The sequence below is a fragment of the Balaenoptera acutorostrata genome, chromosome 6, assembly GCF_949987535.1.
Source record: "Balaenoptera acutorostrata chromosome 6, mBalAcu1.1, whole genome shotgun sequence".
NCBI classification, from domain to species: domain Eukaryota; kingdom Metazoa; phylum Chordata; class Mammalia; order Artiodactyla; family Balaenopteridae; genus Balaenoptera; species Balaenoptera acutorostrata.
The window spans coordinates 122,069,671-122,095,002 of NC_080069.1; the positions used below are offsets into that span (position 1 = coordinate 122,069,671).

Sequence of the window (25,332 nt, forward strand, 5' to 3'; positions counted from 1 at the left end):
CGCGCGCAGGGGTCCCAGGGCCTTTAACCTCTGCTGGCTACCTGGGCCGTGGCCTCCGACGCAGGGGACCCACCTTCCAGGCGAGGAGCGCGCGTCAGGGAACTCCGGGCTGGGGTGCGGGCTTGAGAAATCAGGGAAACGATTTGAGGGAAAAACTTTATTGTTTCTAGAAGAGCCTCGAAGCAATCACCGGATGGGAAACCAGTTGGACGTCGTACTTACTTTCCGGGTTAGGATCATCACTCTTTTGCTCAGGGCCCCTGAGGCTGGCATGCCGGCCTGGAGACCGTGAGCGGCTCCCGGAATCCCTCGGAGCCTCTGTTTCCTCCCCTGTGAAGGGAGTTGGCCATACTTTCCTGCCAAGGCCTGTCCGAGTTATATTGACCCTGGTTCATCCCAGGGACTCCAGGAGACCCAGGGGGACCGTCTTATATGTCTCCAAGTGTAGGCCAAGCGCAGAGGGTGGAGGTAGAGGCGTGGCGACGGAGGGGGCATTCAGAGGGACAAAAAGGAAGGCCCCCTGATGGTAAATACGGGAGCAGTAACAAGGGCCCGGGAGAAACCCGATACAGTTAGGATGAGGTGAAAGCTATAGGCATTCAGTAGAAACCGCAATTCAAATTGTGAGTTTTGATCTTTCCCCGGCTGGGCTGTCTATGGATTATGCGTTGGGATACTCTCGTGGTGCTGGGCAGCGTGGTGGCAACTCTGTCAGCCACTCCATCACCAGGCTAAACAAGGATACACTTAAGACCATTCTGTACCCTGACAACCATTCTGTTTTTCACTTTCAGTATAGTATTCAGTAAATTACATGAGATGTTCAGCTCTATTATAATATAAACTGCCAGCTAAGGTACGTATTCTGAGCAAGTTTAAGGTAGGTTAGGCTAAGCTATGATGTTCAGTATGTTCTCACCTTAGGATGGGTTTATCAGGATGTAACCCCACTGTAAGTCGAGGAATATCTATGCAGAGAAACAGCATGGGAGACAAAACAATAATCAAGGCTCAGAGAGGTTATAGCTTTGTTCAAGGTCACAATGATGCAGCTTAAAGTTGCAAACGCAGATCTGCCTGGTGCATGGGCACAGCGTCCCAGGTCCTTTGTGGGTGTCATTGCCTGTGTCCTTGGGATTTCCCTTGAGGACCTCAGGTTCCTGTAAGGCAGGGTTTTTTTTCCCCAGAGTCTGCAGGGGCCAGGCACAGGCCCGGGGAACTTGTGACCTATGGCTGAAAGGTCGTGCTTCCATTTTTAGCTGCAAACACCTGGTTCCCTGGGACCTGGTCTGGGACCAACTGATTGGTTTTTCTCATTCAGTTTGTGTTTTTACAAAGTTCTCTGGTGTACCTTCCGGACACTGGTCCCTCCCTGGTAATAAAGAGGTGAGCCAGGGACTTCCCTGGTGGTCCAGTGGTTAAGACTCTGCGCTTCCACTGCAGGGGGCATGGGTTCAATCCCTGGTCTGGGAACTAAGATCCCACATGCTGTGCGCAGGGGCAGAGCCAGCCCTGGGGTCCTGGCAGACACACCAGCATTCTTCAACAGGCAACAGCCATCCCCTGGCCAAACCAGCATTCCCTGTTTTTCCTGTCACCCCTCCCACCAGGAGAGGACAAATTCAGCCTAAGGACAGCCTCAAGGCTGGTCTGGGAGGAGCTGGGTGAAAAGGTGAGGGAAGATAAAAGATCCCTGGACTCTCCTCTTGGGGGCTGACTCGGCAATAGGACCCTGATACCCTCCCCTTCAACTGAGTTTATCTACTTCTAGAAACCAGAGAAAACAGCTAGAGACATATATAAATTGCTTATATGCATCGATGGTCATCTGTGCCTGTCTCTGAGAGCCCTGCAGGGGACACCCCCAGGGGCTGGCAGGGGGAATCTGGTGTCCTGGCAGCGGGAACACTCAAGACAGCGGTCCCCACTGCCCTCACCACCGCTTAGTGGGCTATGACCGAGTTAGTGGGATAGCTGGGACTTTTAAGTAAAATAGAAAACATCGGAGGGTAGCCCTCCCAGGATGAGCCAGTGTTTCATGGCCTATGAGTGTGTGTGTGTGTGTGTGTTTGTGTGTGTATACACTGTTTCAGATGTGAAGTGGTGAAGTGTGTTCCAGATGGGGATAGGCCAGGGAACAGGCCACAGCCTGTCTGTGTCGGGGAGGGCCTCTGACATCCCTGCTCAGGACTCCATTTCCCAAGAGGAGGCGGAGCCAGTCAAGGGAAAGGGGATGCAGGGGAGGGGAAGCCTTGTGCCCTTGGACCAGAGGGATCTGGCTTTAACCCCAGGGCTGCTACTTACAGGCCAGGAGGGATCTTGGCATCTCAGTTTCCCACTTAGAACGAGGGGGAACTGTAGTCCCCAGCTCAGAGGTTCTTGTACAGATGCTCAAGGTCTGCCCTCAAGCTCTGGGCCCACATTAATGCAGCTGGAGGATGACTGAAGCTTCGTCCCAGGGCCTCACCAGGCAGTGACCTCACCCAGCCAGCTGCTCTGAGCCCGGCAGGCTCTTGGGTCACCTAGCAGCCTGGCCCCAGCAGCCTCCTTGCAGCTCTTGGGCAAGCCCTCATCCACTGTGAGGGCTGTGAGGAAGAGTCCAGCTTCTTCCTTTGCATGTGAATATCCAGTTGTCCCAATACCATTTATTGAAAAAAACTATTCTTTCCCCATTGAATTGTCTGGTTGCTCGTCAAAAATCAATTGACTACAAATGCGAAGGTTTGTTTATGGACTCTCACTTCTATTCCATTGATTTGTTATGTCTATCCTTATGCCAGGACCACACTGTCTTCATTACTGTAGCTTTGTAACAAGTTTTGAAATCAGGAAGTATGCGTCCTCCACTTTTGCTCTGCTTTTTCTGTGTTGTTTTGGCTATTCTGGATCCCTTGCATTTCCAAATGAATTTCAGCATTGGCTTGTCAATTTCTGCAAAAAAAAAAAAAAAAAAAAAGGCAGCTGGGATTTTGCTGTGGATTGCATTGAATCCGTAGTTCCATTTGGGAAGTATTGCCATCTTAATAGTATAAAGTCTTTTGATCCATGAATGTGGGATATCTTTCCATTTATTTCAGCCTTCTTTAATTGCTTTCAATAATGTTTTGTAGCTTTCATTGTATAAGTCTTATACTTTTGATCCTAAATTTATTTCTGAGTATTTTATTCTTTTGGATGCTATCGTAAATTAACTTGTTTTCTTACATTCATTGTCAGATTTTTTGGCGTTAGTTTTAGAAATACAATCGATTTTTAAATTGACATATAACAGTATATTAGTTTCAGGTGTATAAGATAATGATTTGATATTTGTATATATTGCCCAATGGTCACCACAGTAAGTCTAGTTAACATTCACCACCTCACATAGTTACACGGTTTTTTTCCTTCTGATGAGGACTTTCAAGAGCCACTCTCCTAGCAACTTTCAAATATTCAACACAGTATTGTTAACTCTAGTCACCATTCTGCACACTACATCCCCAGAACTTATTTATTTTATAACTGGGAGTTTGTACGTTTTGACCCTATTCATCCATTTTGCCCCCATTTACTCCCTACCTCTGGTAACCACCAATCTGTTCTCTGTGTCTATGAGTCCTTAGTTTTTTTTCTTTAAGATTCCACATATAAATGAGATCATATGGTATTAGTCTTTCTCTGTCTGACTTGTTTCACTTAGCATAATACCTTCAAGGTCCATCCATATTACTGCAAATGACAGGATTTCCTTCTTTTATGGCTAAATAATATTCCATTATATACATACCACATCTTCTCTATCCATGCATCCATCAATGGATGCTTAGGCTGCTTCCTTATCTTGGCTACTGTAAATAGTGCTGCAATGAACATTGGGGTGCATGTATCTTTTTGAGTTTCATTTCCTTTGGGTAAATACCCAGAAGTGAGATTGCAGGATCACATAGTAGTTCTATTTTTAATTTTTTGAGGAACTTCCATACTGTTTTCCATTGTGGCTGCACCAATTTACATTCCCATACAATTGATTTTTTTGGTATTTATCTTGTATCCTGCAACCTTGCTGAACTTGTTTATTAGTTCTAATAGTTTCCTCCCGTATTCTCTGTGCTTTCCTATATACGTGGTCATGTAATTTGCAAATGGAGATAGTTTTACTTCATCCCCTCCAGTCTAGATGCCTTTTATTTCATTTTCTTGCCTGATGGACCTCCAGTGAAATGTGGCCCTGAGCTGGCAAGACTGGTCACTGCTCATCTCATTCCTGATCTCAGGGGAGGCTTCAGTCTTTCCCCACTAAGTGTGACGTGAGCTGTGGATTGTTCCCAGATGCCCTATATCAGGCTCAGGAAGTGCCCTTCTGTTTCTAGTTTCTTGAGTGTTTTTCTCATGAAAGGATGTTGGGTTTTGTCCAATGTTTTTCTGCACTTAGTGGGAAAAGCTTTTAAGCAGCTTTTAAACCATGAAATCATCTGCCTCCCCCTCTTCCTCTGTGTTTCTCCCTCGCCAAACACACAGAACCTCCCTGGAAGCAAATCAGAATCCAAATATTAAACACTCACTGCAACATGGTTAAATGATTAGTGTAGCCCTCTTGATCCTGTTATCCTTGCCCTGGCTGCTGTGTAACTGGGGGTGGACCAGCCTACTGGACACCCCAAACAAGTGACAGCTAGAAATTCAAATATTAATGATGATTTCCAGGGGTGGTGGCTCCCTCTTTCTTGCATATGCCACGATTGCCTCTTCTCTTTGCAGACCGTAGAGTGAAAATATTTAGCATCAGAGGAGAGGATTGTGCACAAAATAGCATGTATTAAGTTGTGCGCTGAAAGGTAACAATGAATGGGCAAAAGACTTGACTTCTCCAAGACATGTATTAAAGGGATGATAACATATTCTGTGCAGACATTCCTGTTGTGGAAGTCCGCATTCAGAAAATCCTGTTTTTAGTTTATTTTTCTGAGGCCTTATATGTCCACCTCTCTGTTCCAGGAGTCTGCATGCTGACTGTGTTGTTGGCCAGCCTCATGAGTGTAAGCTCTCTGACCACATTCTGGATCGTTACAGGTAAGAGGGCTCTGGGGGTCTTCTGTGTGTCTTTAGCCAGGACAGTGTCAGCCAGGCTTTTCTCGGAACCCCGGGCAGTGCTGGCAGAGCCCAGAAGGCAACACCAGGCTTGCACACCACCGGGCACTGAGTCTAAGGCCTCAGATAACAGTGATTGTAAAGGGGAAGCAGGAAGGACAGAGGCGAGTCAGGGCTCCACCAGGATACACCCGTGTACACACACACACACACGATCTATACACATGTGCGTGTAGACACACATGTACGTGTGTATATGTTGTGTGTATATATAGAGAGAATTGATTTTAACATGTGGGCTCATGTGAGCAAGTGGGCTGGCAAGTCCAAAGTCTGCAGGACTGGACACTCCGGCGGGCTTCTAGATGCTGTGTCTTCTTTTTTTTTTTCCCCCTGTAGAGTATTTAATTTAATTTATTTATTTGTTTGTTTGTTTATTTATTTTTAACATCTTTATTGGAGTATAATTGCTTTACAATGGTGTGTTAGTTTCTGCTGTATAACAAAGTGAATCAGCTATACATATACATACATCCCCATATCTCCTCCCTCTTGCATCTCCCTCCCATCTTCCCTATCCCACCCCTCTAGGTGGTCACAAAGCACTGAGCTGATCTCCCTGTGCTATGTGGCTGCTTCCCACTAGCTATCTGTTTTACATTTGGTAGTGTATATATGTTGACGCTACTCTCACTTCGCCCCAGCTTCGCCCTCCCACTCCGTGTCATCAAGTTCATTCTCTATGTCTCCCTCTTTATTCCTGTCTTGCAACTAAGCTCATCAGTACCATTTTTTTTTTCAGATTCCATATATATGCATTACCATACGGTATTTGTTTTTCTCTTTCTGACTTACTTCACTCTGTATGACAGTCTCTAGGTCCATCCACCTCACTACAAATAGTTCAACTTCGTTTCTTTTTATGGCTGAGTAATATTCCATTGTATATATGTGCCACATCTTCTTTATCCATTCATCTCTCGATGGACACTTAGGTTGCTTCCATGTCCTGGCTATTGTAAATAGAGCTGCAATGAACATTGTGGTACATGACCCTTTTTGAATTATGGTTTTCTCAGGGTATATGCCCAGTAGTGGGATTGCTGGGTCATATGGTAGTTCTATTTTTATTTTTTGAAGGAACCTCCATACTATTCTCCATAGTGGCTGTATCAATTTACATTCCCACCAACAGTGCAAGAGGGTTCCCTTTTCTCCACACCTTCTCCAGCATTTATTGTTTGTAGATTTTTTGATGATGGCTATTCTGACCAGTGTGAGGTGATACCTCATTGTAGTTTTGATTTGCATTTCTCTAATGATTAGTGATGTTGAGCATCCTTTCATGTGTTTGTTGGCAATCTGTATATCTTCTTTGGAGAAATATCTGTTTAGATCTTCTGCCCATTTTTGGATTGGGTTGTTTGTTTTTTTGATATTCAGCTGCATGAGCTGCCTGTATATTTTGGAGATTAATCCTTTGTCTGTTGCTTCATTTGCAAATATTTTCTCCCATTCTGAGGGTTGTCTTTTCATCTTGTTTATGGTTTCCTTTGCTGTGCAAAAGCTTTTAGGTTTCATTAGGTCCCATTTGTTTATTTTTGTTTTTATTTCCATTACTATAGGAGGTGGGTCAAAAAGGATCTTGCTGTGATGTATGTCATAGAGTATTCTGCCTATGTTTTCCTCTAAGAGTTTTATAGTGTCTGGCCTTACATTTAGGTCTTTAATCCATTTTGAGTCTATTTTTGTGTATAGTGTTAGGGAGTGTTCTAATTTCATTCTTTTACATGTAGCTGTCCAGTTTTCCCAGTACCATTTATTGAAGAGGCTGTCTTTTCTCCATTGTTTATTCTTGCCTCCTTTATCAAAGATAAGGTGACCATATATGTGTGGGTTTATCTCTGGGCTTTCTATCCTGTTCCATTGATCTGTATTTCTGTTTTTGTGCCAGTACCATACTGTCTTGATTATTATAGCTTTGTAGTATAGTCTGAAGTCTGGGAGCCTGATTCCTCCAGCTCTGTTTTTCTTTCTCAAGATTGCTTTGGCTATTCAGGGTCTTTTGTGTTTCCATACAAATTGTGAAATTTTTTGTTCTAGTTCTGTGAAAAATGCCATTGGTAATTTGATAGGGATTGCATTGAATTTGTAGGTTGCTTTGGGTAGTATAGTCATTTTCACAGTGTAGATTCTTCCAGTCCAAGAACATGGTATATCTCTCCATCTGTTTGTATCATCTTAAATTTCTTTCATCAGTATCTTATAGTTTTCTGCATACAGGTCTTTTTGTCTCCTTAGGTAGGTTTATTCCTAGATATTTTATTCTTTTCATTGCAATGGTAAATGGGAGTGTGTCCTTAATTTCTCTTTCAGATTTTTCATCATTAGTGTATAGGAATGCAAGAGATTTCTGTGCATTAATTTTATATCCTGCTACTTTAGCAAATTCATTGATTAGCTCTAGTAGTTTTCTGGTAGCATCTTTGGGATTCTCTATGTATAGTATCATGTCATCTGCAAACAGTGACAGTTTTACTTCTTCTTTTCCGATTTGTATTCCTTTTATTTCTTTTTCTTCTCTGATTGCTTTGGCTAAAACTTCCAAAACTATGTTGAATAATAGTGGTGAGAGTGGGCAACCTTGTCTTGTTCCTGTCTTAGTTCCTGATCCTGAAATGGTTTTAGTTTTTCACCATTGAGAACAATGTTGATTGTGGTTTTGTCATATATGGCCTTTATTATATTGAGGTAAGTTCCCTCTATGCCTACTTTCTGGAGAGTTTTTTATCATAAATGGGTGTTGAATTTTGTCAAAAGCTTTTTCTGCATCTATTGAGATGATCATATGGTTTTTCTCCTTCAATTTGTTAATATGGTTTATCACATTGATTGATTTGTGTATATTGAGGAATCCTTGCATTCCTGGGATAAGCCCCACTTGATCATGGTATATGACCCTTTTAATGTGCTGTTGGATTCTGTTTGCTAGTATTTTGTTGAGGATTTTTGCATTTATGTTCATCAGTGATATTGGTCTGTAGTTTTCTTTTTTTGTGACATCTTTGTCTGGTTTTGGTATCAGGGTGATGGTGGCCTCGTAGAATGATTTTGAGAGTGTTCCTCTCTCTGCTATATTTGGAAGAGTTTGAGAAGTATAGGTGTTAGCTCTTCTCTAAATGTTTGATAGAATTCACCTGTGAATCCATCTGGTCCTGGACTTTTGTTTGTTGGAAGATTTTTAATCACAGTTTCAATTTCAGTGCTTGTGATTGGTCTGTTTATATTTTCTATTTCTTTCTGGTTCAGTCTCAGGAGGTTGTGCTTTTCTAAGAATTTGTCCATTTCTTCCAGGTTGTCCATTTTATTGGCATATAGTTGCTTGTAGTAATCTCTCATGATCCTTTGTATTTCTGCAGTGTCAGTTGTTACTTCTCCTTTTTCATTTCCATTTCTATTGATTTGAGTCTTCTCCCTTTTTTTCATGATGAATCTGGCTAGTGGTTTATCAATTTTGTTTATCTTCTCAAAGAACCAGCTTTTAGTTTTATTGATCTTAGCTATTTTTCCTTCATTTCTTTTTCATTTATTTCTCATCTGATCTTTATGATTTCTTTCTTTCTGCTAAGTTTGGTGGTTTTTTAGTTCTTCTTTCTCTAACTGCTTTAGGTGTAAGGTTAGGTTGTTTATTTGAGATGTTTCTTGTTTCTTGAGGTAGGATTGTATTGCTATAAACTTCCCTCCTAGAACTGCTTTTGCTGCATCCCATAGGTTTTAGGTTGTCGTGTTTTCATTGTCATTTGTTTCTAGGTATTTTTTTATTTCCTCTTTGATATCTTCAGTGATCTCTTGGTTATTTAGTAGTGTATTGTTTAGCTTCCATGTGTTTGTATTTTTTTACAGATTTTTTCCTGTAATTGATATCTAGTCTCATAGCATTGTGGTCGGAAAAGATACTTGATACGATTTCAATTTTCTTAAATTTACCAAGGCTTGATTTGTGACCCAAGATATGGTCTATCCTGGAGAATGTTCCATGAGCACTTGAGAAGAAAGTGTATTTTGTTGTTTTTGGATGGAATGTCCTATAAATACCAATTAAGTCCATCTTGTTTAATGTGTCATTTAAAGCTTGTGTTTCCTTATTTATTTTCATTTTGGATGATCTGTCCACTGGTGAAAGTGGGGTGTTAAAGTCCCCTACTATGATTGTGTTACTGTCGATTTCCCCTTTTATGGCTGTTAACATTTGCCTTAAGTATTGAGGTGCTCCTATGTTGGGTGCATAAATATTTACAATTGTTATATCTTCTTCTTGGATCGATCCCTTGATCGTTATGTAGTGTCCTTCTTTGTCTCTTGTAATAGTCTTTATTTAAAGTCTATTTTGTCTGATATGAGAATTGCTACTGTAGCTTTCTTTTGATTTCCATTTGCATGGAACATCTTTTTCCATCCCCTCACTTTCAGTCTGTATGTGTCCCTAGGTCTGAAGTGGGTCTCTTGTAGACAGCATATATATGGGTCTTGTTTTTGTATCCACTCAGCCAGTCTATGTCTTTTGGTTGGAGCATTTAATCCATTTACATTTAAGGTAGTTATTGATATGTATATTCCTATTACCATTTTCTTAATTGTTTTGGGTTTGTTATTGTAGGTCTTTTCCTTCTCCTGTGTTTCCTGCCTAGAGAAGTTCCTTTAGGATTTGTTGTAAAGCTCGTTTGGTCATGCTGAATTCTCTTAGCTTTTGCTTGTCTGTAAAGGTTTTCATTTTTCCATCAAATCTGAATGAGATCCTTGCTGAGTAGAATAATCTTGGTTGTAGGTTTTTCTCTTTCATCACTTTAAATATGTCCTGCCACTCCCTTCTGGCTTGCAGAGTTTCTGCTGAAAGATCAGCTGTTAACCTTATGGGGATTCCCTTGTATGTTTTTTGTTGCTTTTCCCTTGCTGCTTTTAATATTTTTTCTTTGTATTTAATTTTTGATAGTTTGATTAATATATGTCTTGACATGTTTCTCCTTGAATTTATCCTGTATGGGACTCTCTGTGCTTGCTGGACTTGATTGACTCTTTCCTTTCCCATATTAGGGAAGTTTTCAACTATAATCTCTTCAAATATTTTCTCAGTCACTTTCCTTTTCTCTTCTTCTTCTGGGACCCCTATAATTCGAATGTTGGTGTGTTTAATGTTGTCCCAGAGGTCTCTGAGACTGTCCTCAATTCTTTTCATTCTTTTTTCTTTATTCTGCTCTTCAGTAGTTATTTCCACTATTTTATCTTCCAGGTCACTTATCCATTCTTCTGCCTCAGTTCTGCTATTAATTCCTTCTAGAGAATTTTAAATTTCATTTATTGTGTTGTTCATCATTGTTTGTTTGCTCTTTAGTTCTTCTAGGTCCTTGTTAAACATTTCTTGTAGTTTCTCCATTCTATTTCCAAGATCTTGGATCATCTTTACTATCATTACTCTGAATTCTTTTTCAGGTAGACTGCCTATTTCCTCTTCATTTCTTTGGTCTGTTGGGTTTTTACCTTGCTCCTTCATTTGCTGTGTATTTGTCTATCTTCTCATTTTGCTTAACTTACTGTGTTTGGGGTCTCCTTTTTGCAGGCTGCAGGTTCGTAGTTCCCGTTGTTTTTGGTGTCTGCCCCCAGTAGGTAAGGTTGGTTCAGTGGGTTGTGTACGCTTCCTGGTAGATGGGACTGGTACCTGTGTTCTGGTGGATGAGTCTGGATCTTGTCTTTCTGGTGGGCAGGACTGCATCCAGTGGTGTGTTTTGCAGTGTCTGTGAACTTATGATTTTAGGCAGCCTCTCTGCTAATGTGTGGGGTTGTGTTCCTGTCTTGCTAGTTGTTTGGCATAGGATGTCCAGTGCTGTAGCTTGCTGGTCGTTGAATGGAGCTGGGTCTTAGCATTGAGAGGGAGATCTCTGGGAGAGCTTTTGCCGGTTGATATTACATGGAGCTGGGAGGTCGCTGGTGGACCAGTGTTCTGAACTCGGCTCTCCTACCTCAGAGGCTCAGGCCTGACACCTGGCTGGAGCGCCAAGACTCTGTCAGCCACCCGGCTCAGAAGAAAAGGGAGAAAAAAGAAGAAAGAAAGAAAGAAAAATAAATAAATAAAATAAAGTTATTGAAACAAAAAATTTAAAAATTGTTAAAAATAAAAAAGTAATAAAAAAAAGAGAGAGCAACCAAACCAAAAAACAAATCCACCAATGATAACAAGCACTAAAAACTATACTAAACAAACAAACAAACAAAAAATGGACAGACAGAACCTTAGGACAAATGGTAAAAGCAAAGCTATACAGACAAAATCACACAAAGTAGCATACACATACACACTCACAAAAGGAGAAAAAGGAAAAAAAAAATATATATATTTTTAAAAAAGGAAGAGAGTAACCAAATCAATAAACAAATCTACCAATGATAATAAGCTCTAAATACTGAACTAAGATAAACATAAAACCAGAAACAGATTAGATGCAGAAAGCAAACCTCAAGTCTACATTTGCTCCCAAAGTCCACTGCCTCAATTTTGGGATGACTGATTGTCTATTCAGGTATTCCACAGATACAGGGTACATCAATTTGACTGTGGAGATTTAATCCGCTGCTCCTGAGGCTGCATGGAGAAATTTCCCTTTCTCTTCTTTGTTCACTCAGCTCCCAGGGTTCAGCTTTGGATATGGCCCCGCCTCTGTGTTTAGGTCGCCTGAGGGCATCTGTTTTTCCTCTCAGACCGGACGAGGTTAAAGTAGCAGCTGATTCGGGGGCTCTGGCTCACTCAGGCCGGGGGGAGGGAGGGGCACGGATGCGGGGCGAGCCTGCAGCGGCAGAGGCCGGCGTGACGTTGCACCAGCCTGAGGCGCGCCGTGCGTTTCCCCGGGGAAGTTGTCCCTGGATCACGGGACGCTGGCAGTGGTGGGCTATGCAGGCTCCTGGAAGGGGAGGTGTGGAGAGTGACCTGTGCTTGCTCACAGGCTTCTTGGTGGCTGCAGTAGCAGCCTTAGCATTTCACGCCTGTCTCTGGGTTCTGCGCTGATAGCTGCAGCTCGTGCCCATCTCTGGATCTTGTTTAGGAGGTACTCTGAATCCCCTCTCCTCGCGCACCCCGAAACAGTGGTCTCTTGCCTCTTCATCAGGTCCAGACTTTTCCCTGGACTCCCTCCTGGCTAGCTGTGGCGCACTAGCCCCCTTCAGGCTGTGTTCACGCCGCCAACCCCAGTCCTCTCCCTGCAATCCGACCGCAGCCCGAGCCTCAGCTCCCAACCCCCGCCCGCCCCAGCGGGTGAGCAGACAAGCCTCTCGGGCTGGTGAGTGCTGGTCGGCACTGACCCTCTGTGCGGGAATCTCTCCGCTTTGCCCTCCGCACCTCTGTTGCTGCGCTCTCCTCCGTGGCTCCAAAGCGTCCCCCCTCCACCACCCCCATCTCCGCCAGTGAAGGGGCTTCCCAGTGTGTGGAAACCTTTCCTCCTTCACAGCTCCCTCCCAGAGGGGCAGGTCCCATCCCTATTCTTTTGTCTCTGTTTTTTCTTTTTTCTTTTGCCCTACCCAGGTATGTGGGGAGTTTCTTGCCTTTTGGGAAGTCTGAGGTCTTCTGCCAGCATTCAGTAGGTGTTCTGTAGAAGCTGTTCCACATGTAGATGTAGTTTTGATGTATTTGTGGGGAGGAAGGTGATCGCTGCGTCTTACTCTTCTGCCATCTTGAAGCTATCCTTAGATGCTGTGTCTTGCGGCAGACTTTCTTTTTCAGGAAACCTCGGTTTTTTGATGGCTTGTAAGGCTTTCACTTGATGAGGCCCACCCTTTAAGTAATCTCCTTTACTTAAAGGCAAGTCAGCCACACCTATAAGTACCTTCATAACATGTGTGGACTAAATCACCAGTTTGATTGAATGACTGCACACTATGGCCTGGGCAGGTTGACATGTGAGACCAACTGTCACGGCCCACCTTCTTTTGACTTGGTACCCACAGCTCTGCTGTAGCCATGTTGAGTCTCTAAGTGAAGACAGTAAGAGAGTCGTTCTCCCTCCTAATGAGACACGCGGACACTCTCCCCAGGGCATGCAGAGTGCTGGGGTGATGCTTACTTTTCTCCTTGACAACCTGTAACTTAAACCCTGTGATGTGAGGGTAACAGTTATTGGTTCATCTTATGGTCTATGTTATGCTATATGGTAAGAAGATAAAGGAAGGGAAGAAAAGAAATGTATTTGATGCGTGCACAAGTGTGTGCGTGCACAGTCTACAGTCATGAGGTTGGTGAACTTTTTGTCCTCTTGCAGCACCAGTGCCAGCTCGACTACCAGCTCCCAAGCTGGCATCACTGTCAGTGCCAGATCTTGTACCCGTGCTAGTGCCAGATCTGGCATTAAAGGCATTTCTGGTACAAGCCCGACAGCTAGAGGTAGCACCAGCTCCAGAGCTAGAGCCAACTCCAGCACCAGCTCTTGCAGCGTTCCAGAGCTGGAGCTGGCTCCAGGGCCACCTCCAGATTTAGAGCCAGTGCCAGGTGCAGAATGAGAGCCAGCTCTATCACTAGATCTAGAGTCAAGTCCAGTGAGAGAACTAGTTCCAACATCAGCTCATGGAAAAGCCCTCAAACTCCAGTGAGCTCCACAACTGGCTCTAGCACCAGCTCCAGGGCTGGAACCAGCTTTGGCACCAGCTGTCTCACCAACTGCAGAGTTGGAAGCAGCTCTATCATCAACCTATTTGCCAGCTCCAGCACCAGCCCTAGAGTTTGGATCAGACCCAACACAAATTCCATAGTAACAGATAACAACAGGAACTGAACTCAAGTCTGCTCCAGCACCACCTCTGGCAACACAGCTAGAGCTACAGGCAGCTCTAGAGGTAGAGCTCTCTCTAGAGCTAGTGTCAGCACCAGAACTAGCTCGAGCATTAGCTCCTGAACTAGAGAGAGCTCCACTGCCAGTTCCAGGGCTAGAGCCAACTCCAGCACAAGGTCTAGAGCCAGCTCCAAGCACCAGCTCAAGAGCGCAAGTGATATCTATCTGGAGCCAGCTCCAGCCAAAGCTCCAGACTCAGTGTCAGTTCCAGCACCAGCTTCAGCACTGATCCATTACTAGAGCCAGTTCTATGACCACTAATAGTTCTGGCTCTCCAGAGCTAGAGCCAGAGCTGACTCCATAGCCAGCGTCAGCTCCAGCACCAGAGCTCGAGCCAGCTCCATGGCTACAGTCAACTCAGGCTCCAACACTGGCATCAACTCCTGAGATAGAGCCAGCTCCAGCTTCAGCTCCAGTGCTGGTTCTGGCCAGGGCCGGTGTTATCTCACGAGCTGGAGCTGGCTTGAACACCAGCTGTCATGTCAGCTCTATCTCTGGAAGATAGAGACAGCTCTATCACTGACTCCTGTGCCAGCCCCAGTGATAGTTCTAGTGCCCACTTTAGAGTGAGAACCAGCTCAAAGCCACTTTAGAGCCAGTGCTAGGTGCCAAGGAGGAGGTCGCCCCAGCACCAGCTCTAGCATCAGCTCCAGAGTTACAGCCATTCCTGGCACCAGCTCCAGAGCGAGAGTCAGCACCAAGTTCAGAGCTAGAGCCTGCTCCAGCCACAGTTCTAGGACCAACTCCAGAGCCAGAGCGCCCATGAGAGCCAGCTCCTGCAGCAGCTCCAGAGCAAGAGCTGGCTTGGGTACCAGTAGCAGACTGAGAGCCAATGCCAGCTCAGGAGAAAGAGCCAGCTCCAGCAACAGCTCTAGCACCAACGTCAGAGCTAGATCGTGCTCTGGCATCAGCATGATGCCATTTCAGAGATAGAGGCAGCTCTATCATCAACTCCTAGGCCAGATTCTGTGCCTGCTATAGTGCCAGAATCTGCCCTGACACCAATTCCAGAGGTGGAACCAGTGCCAGAGCTACAACCAGCTCCACCACCAGTTTTAGCACCAGCTACAGAGCTAGAGCCAGGACTGGCTGTACAGCTAGAGGCACAAGAAGCAGATCCAGCACCATAGCAGAGCTGGAGTCAGCCGCAAAGTCAGCGAGAGCTCCAGCACCAGGGACAGCTCCTGTGCCCTATCCACAGCGAAATCCACAGCTGCTTCTGGCACCTGCTGTAACATTAGCTCCGGAGGTACAGCCGGCTCCAGGACCAGATCCACAGCTCAAGCCAAACCAGTACCCACCCAGGAGTCAGCTTCAGTGGCCGCTCCAGAGCCAGAGCCAGAGCCATCGACCGCAATAGCTGTAGCACCAGCTCCAGTGCCAGTGTGAGAGACAGCTCAAGAGCGCTGTCCAACTGCAGAACCAGGTCTAGACCGTCTCTGGAGGTAGATCCGGCTCCAGCGCCTTCCCCAGAGCTAGAACCAGGTCCAGCATCAGCTCTTGCATAAGCTCCAGTGCCAGTTCTAGGAGCAGAGCCACCTTTGAACTAGACCCAGCTCTGTACCAGCTTCAGCACCAGCTCTAGAACTGGGCGGGGCTGGGTGTGGGGCTGAGGGGCGGGACAGTCCCTTCTGGGTAGGTCACTCCCAGGTCCCTTCACCTCCACTCCCAGCTCCTCCTCCTCCTCCCTCCCTGAGGTCTTGGCCTTCGGGGTGTCTGAGGCCCCGCTTTCCCAAGCAAGGCTCAAAGTGGGCAGAGACTGCTATGTTGGAAACTGTGGCCAATACCTTAAAAACTGTATATGTTTTGACCCAGAAAATCCACCTCATGGATTCTGCCCTAAATAGAGATTTATGGACGCAGATGTTCCCTTCAGCATGATTCTGAGAGTGAAAAATGGCAAATGGCCCATGTCCTATAGCAGGGGCTCTTCAGAAATTGATTCGGGGCCCCAGAAAATGCGGAGGAGGAAGACGATGGACTGATCAGCATCCCCCCAGGGGAACCAGGTTCCAGAAGGGCATATGTCCCCATAATCCTCCCCACCCGACACCCACAACTGCATACGCACACATGTGCACACGGGCACACACACACCATGCGAGAATTCCTGTGGGTAAACTCCTGGGATTAGCTCTGCAGGTAAAGGGTTGCACCTGTGGAGCTTTGGGGTCCTGCGCACTGTTCTCCCAGAGAGGAGTGTCCTTCCACGCTTCCCTCTAGAGGATCTGCTGGGCCCCTGCTTCCTCACACTGTCCCCAGGGCTGGTCGCCACCAGACTAGAAACCTGTCAGTGTGGTGTTGACAACGCTGTCTCCACGGTGTTTACATCTGCGTGTCCTCATTGGGAGGTCAAGCATCTCTGACCTATACCGACCACATGTGTGGCCTCTTGTTGGAACTGCTGGTGTTTGTTCTTTGTCCCTTTTAAAACCATTGACTTTCAAGATTTGGGGGACCACAGGGGTGTCAAACCTTTCTCTGGCCCTGGGATGTGAGAAATGCTGTTCCAGTTTGTGGTTTGTCTTCCCAGCTTTCTACATGTTTCTTGTTTCTGTTTGGCCATGGGAGGAGCCAGGCATTTCCCTTCTGTCTTCTGGCTCTGGGGCCGTACTCAGAACAGGGGTCTCTACCCTGAGATCGCACACATATTTACAAAAGAGACTTCAAGTTGTACCTCTCATCTTTAATCCATCTGGCATTTCCCTTTCATATAACAAAAATGCTATTTCAAGTACAAAAAGAAAACAAAAATTAACTACTCCCCTCTTAAAATATGTGGCCTACACAGAAAGCCACCTTGTATAATTCCATTTATAGGAAACATCTAGAACAGGTAAAGACACAGAGACAGAAAGCAGATTACAGGTTGTCAGGGGCTGGGGGAGAGAGGAATGGGGATTGAACGCTTTGGCTCAGGGGTTCCTTCTGGGGAGTGAAACAGTCGGCCCGAGACCCTGGGGAAGGTTGCACAGAACTGTGAATATACTTGATGCTCCTGAAACGCACAATTTAAAATTTAAAAAATTAAACTTGGTTCTGTGAAGACGTAAAAGACACCATAAATAATGTGAAATGAAAAAATAAAATTAAAAACCAAATCAGAAACAGTAACAGGGGTGGGGAAGGAGAGTTCGGGGGTGGGGGGAAGCGGGTAGAAGTGGGTCAGGAGCTGACACTGAGCATGGTGCCCGAGCTGGTTCTCCCCGCAGGGGTAGTGGGTCCTGAGCTGGCTCTGGGTCTCCTCCAGAGCAGGTGCAGCCACGGGCCCTGGATGCAGAGGTGCTGATGCAACTGATTGTGATGTTGGCTCCTGCTCTGGTGCCGCCGCTCGAGGTGTCCCTCCAGCCACTGATGGAAACGCCTCCAGCTCTGGATCTGGCTTTAGTTCTGTTGCTGCTTCTGCAGCTGGATCTAGGTCTTCAGATTGTACAGGGGCTGGTGCTGGAGCCAGTTCTAGATCCTGAGATGGCAGTGAAGGTGCAGGAGGAGGTCAACATGCCTGCCTTCCAAACGTGCCTTTCCAAAGAAAGGAAACAACCCGCTGCCTTTTACAGAAGTTCCGGTCCAGGAATCTGCGACAGGACGTCCTCCCCGACAGCGGTCCCCACATGGGCGGCCTGAGGCAGCCTCGGGGGCGCCTCCGTGTCCAGCACCGACCCCTCCCCTCACGCTCACACGCACCCACCCCGATCTCCTCACCCTCCGGCTCTGCCTTGGTGAGCTCCGTGTGCTCCAGCTGGGCCAGGAGGAGGCGGGCCCGGCACTCCAGGTCGGAGCCGGGCATGTTGAGCTGCACGTAGGCCACCAGCTGCTTGAGGCAGGGGAAGTCCGGGGGCTGACAGAAGTCCTCGGAGTACTGGTCCAGCCAGGTGCCCAGGATGGAGGAGACGGCACTGGGGGCAGGCGGGCGGGCAGCAGAGTCAGGGGCCTGGCCTCTCCTTCCACATGGCCTTCCCCTGGCTCCCGCATGGGGGCCGGGCTTCTGGGCCCGCCCCTGCCCCACCCGCACCGGGCTGCCAGGCTGCCCTCCATCCCTGGTGACCACCTCTCCCTTTCTCGGGGGACCCTGACTCTCTCCTGTCTGCCCCCAGCCCCCCGGGCCCTCCCCCCTGGAAAGGAAACTGCAGGAGGGCAGGGAGGGCCGCGCCCGCTCTGTTCATTGCGCTGGGCTGGCCGCACACAGTAGGCGCTGCATAAACAGGGGAGGGAGGAGGGGACAAGCAGAATGTGCCCCCTGCCCGGCCTTCACGGGCCTCGCGCACCTGAACCGGAGGCTCGCGCACCGGCGGCTGCCTTGGTCTCCGCGCCGGAGTGCGGGGCTCGTCCTCCCAGGGACGCTCTACTTGGTGGTGGGGACGTAGCCGGCCCCCCGACCCTGACTGAGCTCCCGTGAGCCCCAGCTGAGCACTCACATTGGGCTGCGAGGCTGAAGTGTCAGCAGCTTGGCCCCCCACACCTCCTGTCCTGGGCCCCGGATCTGAGCGGGGATGGATGCTCTCAGGGGCTGGCTCTCAGCCCACAGCCTCCCCTCTGCTCCCTGGGGACATGGGACCCCAGCCACAGCTCTCTGACTCCTTTCCTCCTGCAGGAGGAGCCCCCAGACCTCAGCCCTCTAGCAGGAATCACAAGATATGTGGCAGCCAAGATTCCGCCCAGCCCCTCCCATCGGACGCGAAGTCTACTCACTTTTTCAGTTGGTCCTGAGGTCCGCCGTCCACGCTGGAATAAGGCAGGATGCACCCGTATCTAGAGGAGGCCGTGAGGGTGTCACATCTACCGTACCTGCTATGACGTCTAGTGTTACTGGCTGACCCCCCGACTACGATGGAAGCCCGGGAGGGCAGGGCTTTTTGTCTGCACCGTTCACTGAATTAAGCCAAATGCCTAGAAAAGTGCCCGCACACAGTAGGTGCTTCGTATGTACTGCTGAATGAATGAGCCCAACCAGCACCTTACAGATGCCTGAGTGGGCCTGGGCCCTCAGCCAGCCCCCAGCCAGCCCTGCTCTGGCTACTCCCAGGAAGGACCCCTCAGACAGAATCTGGAACCTCCTTTACAAATGGGAAAACTGTTCTGCCCAGGGGCTGGAAGCAGAGAGCTTCTCCACGGGGCAGAGGAAAACCTTAATTAAAACCACCCCATCCCTCAGCAGCCCTTTCCACAGGGCCGGCGCAGGGCCGCACTGTCCACGCTTATCCGACAGTCCTGACAGCCCTGGGAGGTCGGGCCTCTGGGCAGCCCGGCCTTCACGTGAGCACACTGAGGCTCCGAGAGGTAAAGCGACATTCCCGAGACACACAGCCCGTGGGCGGGCGGGGAGCCGCTGTGCCGGGGAGGGGCGGGGCGCTCACCTTTGGAACAGCAGGTCCAGGACCCGCTGGGTGGTGGTGAAGGCTCGGTAGGTGCACAGGAAGATGGTGACATAGGAGAGGTCGCTGCCCTGGAAGGCGGGCACCAGATGCTCCACCAGCTTCTCCAGCGTGCCTGCCTTCACGGTGCGCACCTTGCAGGTCTCATACAGGTTCAGGGCCGACTCATTTTCATACACGGGCTAATTTTCAGACAAAGGACAGACAGTTCAAAAAACAGTGTGAGAATACTCAGGCTCGTATGTTGAGATGCAACAGTTTATAAAGAATTGGCTTTGCACGTGGCCAGGGCCAGGCCTGGAGAGCACTGGTGGTGAAGGGAGGAACCCAGCTCCTTGGGTTGGGACTGGCCACTGGAGGCAAAAGTCCTGGGCTGGACCCTGGGGAGTGGCCCAGGTGGCGTCTGGCCCCAGCCATCTGCAGGCCTGATTCTAGAGACCCCTCCACGCCCACACGCACCGCGAGCCTGTTCTGGCCCGAGTGGGTGGCGTGGTGCACCTGCCCTCACCCACCCTGCCCCAAATCCCCCCCTGAACCTGGCTCTTCCAGGCCCCTGGGACACCAACCACTCAGGGCACGACCCTGCCAGACCCCAGGAAAGGTCAGGTCTAGTGGGCAAGTCGTCACCACAGCAGCAGGAGGGGAGGGCTCAGGCCCTCGCTCTCCAGGCCTTCAGGGCTTCTGGCCTCTCTTGGTGTTTATCTCCAGGTTGGCAAACTTGGAGGTCCCCTCCTGCAGGGAGGATGCATCTATCTAGAGGAGACCCCGAGGCTGTCACATCTACTGTGCCTGCTGTGATGTCTATCGGGGCTGGCTGACCCCCCCGACTAGGGTGGAAGCCCATGCTCTGCCTCCCCCCTCCTTTTACCTGAGCCCCTCTGGAAGTGCCCCGCCCCCCACGGCCGGCCCTGGCCGCTCTTGCTGGAGCTGCCCCCATCCAGGCTCTGGGCCCCGTCAGCCCATGCCTCCCTCCAGGTCCTCGTGTACCTGAAACCGCCCAGCTCATCTGTGTCCGATCGTCCGCCGAGTCACCTGCGCAGTGTGGCCACCCGTCCGCCCTGCTCCCAGCGTCCCCAGGACCGGCAGCACAGCCAGTGACCGAAACACACTCTCATTGTCCCTGCTGGTCTTCACCGGCCTGTGTCTGGTGCAGGTTCCAGGGGGATCCTCAGGGAACAGAGGATGGCCAGGGCCAGGCAGGCCACCATGGGGAATGCGCTGGGGTAGGGGTGCTCCGGGGAGCCCGCCCTCCAGGGCTGCTCCCCTCCACCCAGCCCGAGTCAAGGGTGAGAGAACAGGGCCCCCTTGCGTGTCCCTCGTCGCCCTGCCCAGTGCTGCCCTCCCCAGATGGCCTGCTTTTGAAGGGCGGTGTGGACCCTCTGCCTTGAGGAGGCCCAGTTCACGTTCCAGGGCTCCCGTCCACGGCCAGTGAGCCTTCTCACACTGCACTGATCTCGAGGGTCTTGGCTGCCCACTCCGGCCTTCCTGCAGCGCCGAGTGACAGGCCCGGCCAGCTCTCTCCAGAGGAGTTCGGGAAATCTCACCCACACACACCAAGGGAGGTACCTTGTGGGGGGAAAAGTCTTGGGGGGACCCCTCAATTTACCTGCCTGTGAATTTGCATGCCCATACTTCATGTTCACAAATTAAAGCAATGCCTGTCAGTTGGTGGTTTCAAACTGGGGTTCAGCTCCTTGCACCTTCCGAACTGTGAACCCTTCCAGAAAACATCAGCGACCTCCACCTTGCATGCCCCCCCGAATGACGCTGAGCGGGCCCGTGCGACTGGTCTTCCTGCCCCCGTGTGCTACTGTAGGGCGTGGAGTGGCACGCATCCATCCACATGAGGCCATCCTGTCCTGACCCCACCAGACCCTGCTGCCTGGACCCTCGGCAGCAGACAGGGTCCTGGGGTGGTCAGGTACACCGGGAGCCACGGGGTGGGGTCCTGGAAAGCAGGGACCCACACCTCATCCCAGCAACACAAGTGTTGCCAAGGAAGGTCCCACAAATGAGGGGGCATCAAAAAGTTCCTGTGAACAGGGTCCCATCTTACCCGACCACCTGGAGAGGGTGCCTGTTCAGGGCACAGGCAGGACACGAGGGCCTCGAGCCTCAACACCGAAGACGGTGTCGAGGGGCAGCCGGTGCTGTCCCATCCAAAGCCACGTGCACATGCCTGCCTGTCTCCCTGAAGCTCAAGGACCCAGGAGGCAGGAACGTGTCTCATGTGCTCCAGGGGCCCCGTGGGTGCCGATGAAAACCAACCACACAGACCACACTGCAAAACCAATGGTCCAGGTCCCCGTTCTGCCCAAATCTAAGTTTTATTCCTGTTGAAATCATGCTGTCTGCTTTGCCCAGCCTGTCCCAACCCGGATGGGATCTTCTTAGTGGCTCACCTTGCAACCTCACGTTATAAAATAGCCCCTGAAACCAGGCAGCAGGGAAGCAGCCCAACCTAGGGGTATTTTGGTTGAGAAAAGGCAACCTGGTGAGAAACTTCCTAACATACAAGGGACTCATCTCGAGTTAGAAGCAAGGACTTCAGACTCCAGGGACGGGATGTTTTCCGACGGGTCCTCTGCAGGCGGGCCACTTGCCCAGTGAGCCTGCTGGGCCCTCGGGTCTGAAGTGGAGCCCCGGGCAGGCAGCTGCTGAGAAGCGTTCCTAGCGGCAGGGACCCAAAGCCTGGAACAACTGGGAAGGTGCTGAGGACCATGCCGGGGGTGGGGGTGGGTACGGGGGTTGGTTCCCAGCTTCGGAACAGACTTGGCTGCTGTTTCACTCGGGAGAAGAGCAGGCAGGTCAAGGGGAATGACCCAAGTCCAGCTCGGCCTGCACTCCCGGGGAAGGAGGGTCAGCTGGACCGCGGCCTTTGGAGCTCTCTTGGCCCTGCAGTCGGTACAGGGCCTCGACCTGCTTGCGCTTCTCTTTGGCCCGGCGGATGGAGGTCCGGAAGAGCCTGCAGAAGAGCTGCACGGCCACGGGCGAGTCGTCGTTGCCCGGGACGGGGTACGTGATGAGCGACGGGTTGCAGTTGGTGTCCACGATGCCCACGGTGGGGATGTTCATCTTGGCCGCGTCCCTCACGGCTATGTGCGGCTCAAACACGTTGTTGAGCGTGTGCAGAAAGATGATGAGGTCAGGCAGGCGGACCATGGGGCCCAGGAGGAGGGGCGCGTTGGTCAGCAGGCCGCCCTTGAAGTAGCGGGTATGGGCGTATTCCCCGCAGTCCCGGGCCACGTTCTCGATCAGGTGTGAGAACTGCCGCTTGCGGCTCACAAACAGGATGATGCCCCCGCGATAGGCCACGTGGGCCGTGAAATTCAAGGCCAGCTGCAGGTGCGTCGCCGTCTGTTCCAGGTCGATGATGTCCTGGTCCAAGCGGCTCCCGAAGATGTACGGCTCCATGAACCTGCCAGACGCCCACCAAGGCCAGTGTGAACCAGCCCCACGTGGCCACCTCCACCCGCCCTTTCTCACGCACCCCCCCCAGCCCTGGGCCCCTGCACGGGTGGCACGGCAAGCCCAGGGCTGGTACAGTCCGCAGCCCTCACCATGACGACGGCAGCGGGGACGCTGTCCCAGGAGTGACAGCCGCGGGCAGTGGGAGGGTGAGGGTGGGCGAGCAGGGCAGGCTGGGCTGCAGGCCACCCCACGTCTCGGGCAAGTGGCTTAACCCTCTGAACCTCCACACCTCGCCGCGCGGGGTGCCTAACAGACTGGGCCCTCACGGACGTCTGGACACTCAAACGTAACGTCCGGACAGCGTCCCACCCGGCGCTGCTCGTCTGGTTCCCACCCTTGTCATTACCATCATCTTTCAGGCTTTACAACTGAGGCCCCCCCGCCCCCGGGGTGGGCTGGGGGACCAGAAAGGCAGTGCGGTGCCCCGGGCTGCAAGTGTGGTGGGCTGGAGCAGGAGCCAGCCAGGCCTCGGAGGGGAACCCTGAGGGCACAGACCCGCTGGCCCGGGCCGAGGGACGGGGGTGCGAGACCGCCCTCCTGCACCCCCTCGCCCCGTTCACTCTTCTGCTCACTCCCGCCTGGATTGTGTCTCTTCCTCTCCAAAGGGCTTTCCCAAGGCCCCACGTGCCCTCACCTCGGGTGACTTCCCGCAGCACCTACAGGGGCGCACCCTCCTCCCATGCCCCGGCCCCTCCCCTTCTTCCCAGACTCTCAGACGCTGGTTGCCCAGGGCTCCCGTCTGGGACTTCCTCTCTCCTCCATCCTCCACTCCACATGTTCTCAAAAGGTCCTGACGCGGTGGCCCCCGGCCCAGGCTGCTTCTCCCTAGTGCCTGCGTGACATCCCCACTGGGGTGGCCGAAGGGTCACCCTCACAGGACCCAAGTTCCTGATGTGAAGGATGTCGACACCCAAGTTCCTCATGTGAAGGATGTCGACACCCAAGTTCCTGATGTGAAGGACGTCGACACCTGTTCTGGGCTCTGCTCAACCGGACCTCCAGCTCTGCCCCCATCACCCCACATCCAACCACTGCTCCGGCTCTGTCGGCGCCGCTGGGCCCCTCACCTTCCCCCTGAACATCTACAACTGCCTCCCTCCCCGGCCTCCTAACAGCTCCTCCAATCCACGCCCAACCCAGCCATCAAAGTCGCCACGTGAAAAGACTGGGCCAGTCACCACTCCTCTGCGTGCCCTTGGAGACCCCCCCTCGAGATGCCGACGGCCTTGCCAGCACGGCCCTCCAGGCTGGCCTGCCTGTCTGGGAACCAGCAGCAGCGGGCCTGACCCCACCGAGGACCATAAGCCCCACAGCAAGGTCCACGGGGCCTGGGGGTCGGGGGTAGCAAACGGGGCCTGAGAATAAACATCTGCCCCTCCTTGGGGCTCAGTGATCCCATCTGGAAGAAAAAAGAGCTAGACCCTCTTAAAACAAACTGAAAGAGCGGCCCTGGACCCCAAGGCAAGGGTCCCGAGCCCCCTGGGCACCCCTAAACTCGCCAGGGGTGTCACCTACCTGTGCCGACAGCCAGCTTTGTGTCCCAGGTGCACCCGGGCATCGAAGAGACTTCTTACAGAAAACAATTCCTTGACATTGAAGAAGTCGAAGTGCTTGAGGGGCTCGCTCAGGATCCTCTCGTTGAGATCTGGGGCGGGGAAGGGGAGAGGATGCAAGGTCTGGACCCCGGCTCCCAAGCCTGGGGGCTGCGGGAGGGCAGATGCTGAGGGTCCCCGGGGGCCTTTTCTGGAGGCTCGGGGCGGAGACCGGGATCTAACCCCGGCTTCACTCCTGGATAAACGTGGCCGAGTCTTCACTCGGAGAGGAGGGGAGCCGGGTGGTGTCTGAGGTCCCCGTGGTCCCGCCAGCCGCCCGCGGGAGCTCCCCGGCCGCGGTTCGGGGGTGGGGGGCGGGCCTCGGCCCTACTCGGCGGTGGGGCTGCTCGGAGGGCTGCAAGCTCGTGCGGCCCAGCACGTGGGCTGCCAGGGGCGGAAGACCGCCCTTCGCCCTCCCCGGTCCCGCATCCTCCAGGGGCCCCATGGAGACCCAGGGCGCCCGGGACTCCCAGCAGCGGGGCAATTTCAAACCCCCAGGACCGCAGGGCTGGCATTACCGCTGCTGCGCTCGGGCTCCCGGGCCGCGGAGGCCGCGGCGCTCCCCAGCGTCCTGCCGCTCGGCCCCGCCGGGCCCGGGGTCGCCGTCTGGACGAGGTGCAGCTGGAGCGGCCGGCGCCGGACACCTGCGGCGACAGCAAACTCGTGGCGCGCGCCCGCCGCCCGCCTCCCTCCTTCCCTCCCTCCCGCCGCCCGGCCCGGAAGAGGATCCCCGCCGCGCTCCCCACTCCCGGGTCCCGGGCGCCTCACCCGCGCCGAGCAGCCGCGGTAGGACCGAGCCGGGCACCATGGCGTGGACTCCGGGAGGCGGACGGATGGACGGACGCGGAAGATGGGCAGGCGCGGCCCCACGAGCGGCTCCTCCTTCCGGCCGCGGCCCGCGCCTTCGCCGCAGCGCCACCTGCAGGTCCGGAGGTGCCGCCTCTCTCGGGCACCCCAGCT

The 25,332-nt window shown here is 51.4% G+C and overlaps 1 protein-coding gene and 1 long non-coding RNA gene across 5 annotated transcripts; one reads left to right on the forward strand and one right to left on the reverse strand.

The window, feature by feature from the left end:
- Positions 1–54: 54 nt before the first annotated feature.
- On the forward strand, positions 55–19,354 carry LOC103008708 (uncharacterized). The gene is made up of 3 exons (XR_452184.2): positions 55–229; positions 4,978–5,052; positions 18,529–19,354. It is a non-coding gene; the product is annotated as an uncharacterized LOC103008708 (long non-coding RNA).
- MRPS2 (mitochondrial ribosomal protein S2) lies at positions 16,603–25,249 on the reverse strand. Of its 4 annotated transcripts, XM_057547614.1 has the most exons (8): positions 25,141–25,249; positions 24,891–25,016; positions 24,296–24,425; positions 20,297–22,727; positions 19,292–19,491; positions 18,627–18,686; positions 17,640–17,833; positions 16,603–17,456 (listed from the first exon to the last, which is right to left on the reverse strand). In XM_057547614.1, exons 1-4 carry the CDS (start codon positions 25,178–25,180, stop codon positions 22,118–22,120), a joined length of 906 nt encoding a protein of 301 aa, XP_057403597.1. In that variant the 5' UTR covers positions 25,181–25,249; the 3' UTR covers positions 16,603–17,456; positions 17,640–17,833; positions 18,627–18,686; positions 19,292–19,491; positions 20,297–22,117. The 4 variants fall into 4 exon arrangements, with proteins under 4 accessions (XP_057403597.1, XP_057403598.1, XP_057403596.1 ...); XM_057547615.1 differs by having other exon boundaries at positions 16,603–17,400; positions 19,292–22,727; XM_057547613.1 differs by having other exon boundaries at positions 19,292–22,727.
- Between the last annotated feature and the right edge of the window lie 83 nt (positions 25,250–25,332).

Excerpts from the sequence above, each read along its gene's own strand:
- MRPS2 (XM_057547614.1), bottom strand. The coding sequence starts at position 25,180 with ATGGTGCCCGGCTCGGTCCTACCGCGGCTGCTCGGCGCGG. Across the intron at positions 25,017-25,140 it reads ACCGCGGCTGCTCGGCGCGG|GTGTCCGGCGCCGGCCGCTC; the intron begins GTGAGGCGCCCG and ends CTGTCGCCGCAG. Across the intron at positions 22,728-24,295 it reads AAAGCTGGCTGTCGGCACAG|GTTCATGGAGCCGTACATCT; the intron begins GTAGGTGACACC and ends GGCGTCTGGCAG.